The sequence below is a fragment of the Cynoglossus semilaevis genome, unplaced genomic scaffold (assembly GCF_000523025.1).
Source record: "Cynoglossus semilaevis isolate Cse_v1.0 unplaced genomic scaffold, Cse_v1.0 C18855204, whole genome shotgun sequence".
NCBI classification, from domain to species: domain Eukaryota; kingdom Metazoa; phylum Chordata; class Actinopteri; order Pleuronectiformes; family Cynoglossidae; genus Cynoglossus; species Cynoglossus semilaevis.
Genome location: NW_007592525.1, coordinates 1 through 536, shown reverse-complemented (window position 1 = coordinate 536; position 536 = coordinate 1). Strand labels below are relative to the sequence as shown.

Below are 536 nucleotides of genomic sequence, written 5' to 3'. Positions count from 1 at the left end.
GGGATCAATAAAGTTCAAATGATTATTTACTTATAATTATGAACCAAATATTGTTCCAAATTTGCAGGTTGGATGATTGACGAGAACGTTCGTCCCACGTTCAAAGAGCTGGCGAGTGAGTTCACCAGGATGGCCAGAGATCCACCTCGCTACCTGGTGATCAAGGTAAGAGCCACACCAGTTCATGGCCGTGGTCAAACTGTACGGACAGACAGTGCAGCGTACTCAGTCTGAGTGTCGATCACCAGGAGGACTGCAGCCAACAGGACGCAGCCGTCGATGAAGTTCCACAGAAGAGTGTAGATCTGGAAGATCTGGACGATCTGGACCTTGAGCTGAAGGACCAGGAGGATGACCAGGTTGATGACGGCATCGCCTCAGGATCGTACTACCTGTCCCAGTCCAGAAGCATCAGTCATCTCTCCAGACTGGACACACACAGAGTAAGAGACATGAGGGACAGTTCTACACCATATATATCTACATGTAAATCAGTCAAAGGTTTTTTATGAAATGTGATGATTCCACTTTTTTTT

General features: G+C 46.6%; 1 protein-coding gene across 1 annotated transcript; it reads left to right on the top strand.

Moving 5' to 3' along the window:
• Positions 1 to 18: 18 nt before the first annotated feature.
• LOC103399667 (receptor tyrosine-protein kinase erbB-3-like) lies at positions 19 to 501 on the top strand (the record flags this gene model as incomplete). The annotated part of the gene is made up of 2 exons (XM_008338321.2): positions 19 to 165; positions 249 to 501. Coding segments are annotated over exons 1-2 (346 nt in total), but the record flags the coding sequence as incomplete, so codon positions are not given.
• Between the last annotated feature and the right edge of the window lie 35 nt (positions 502 to 536).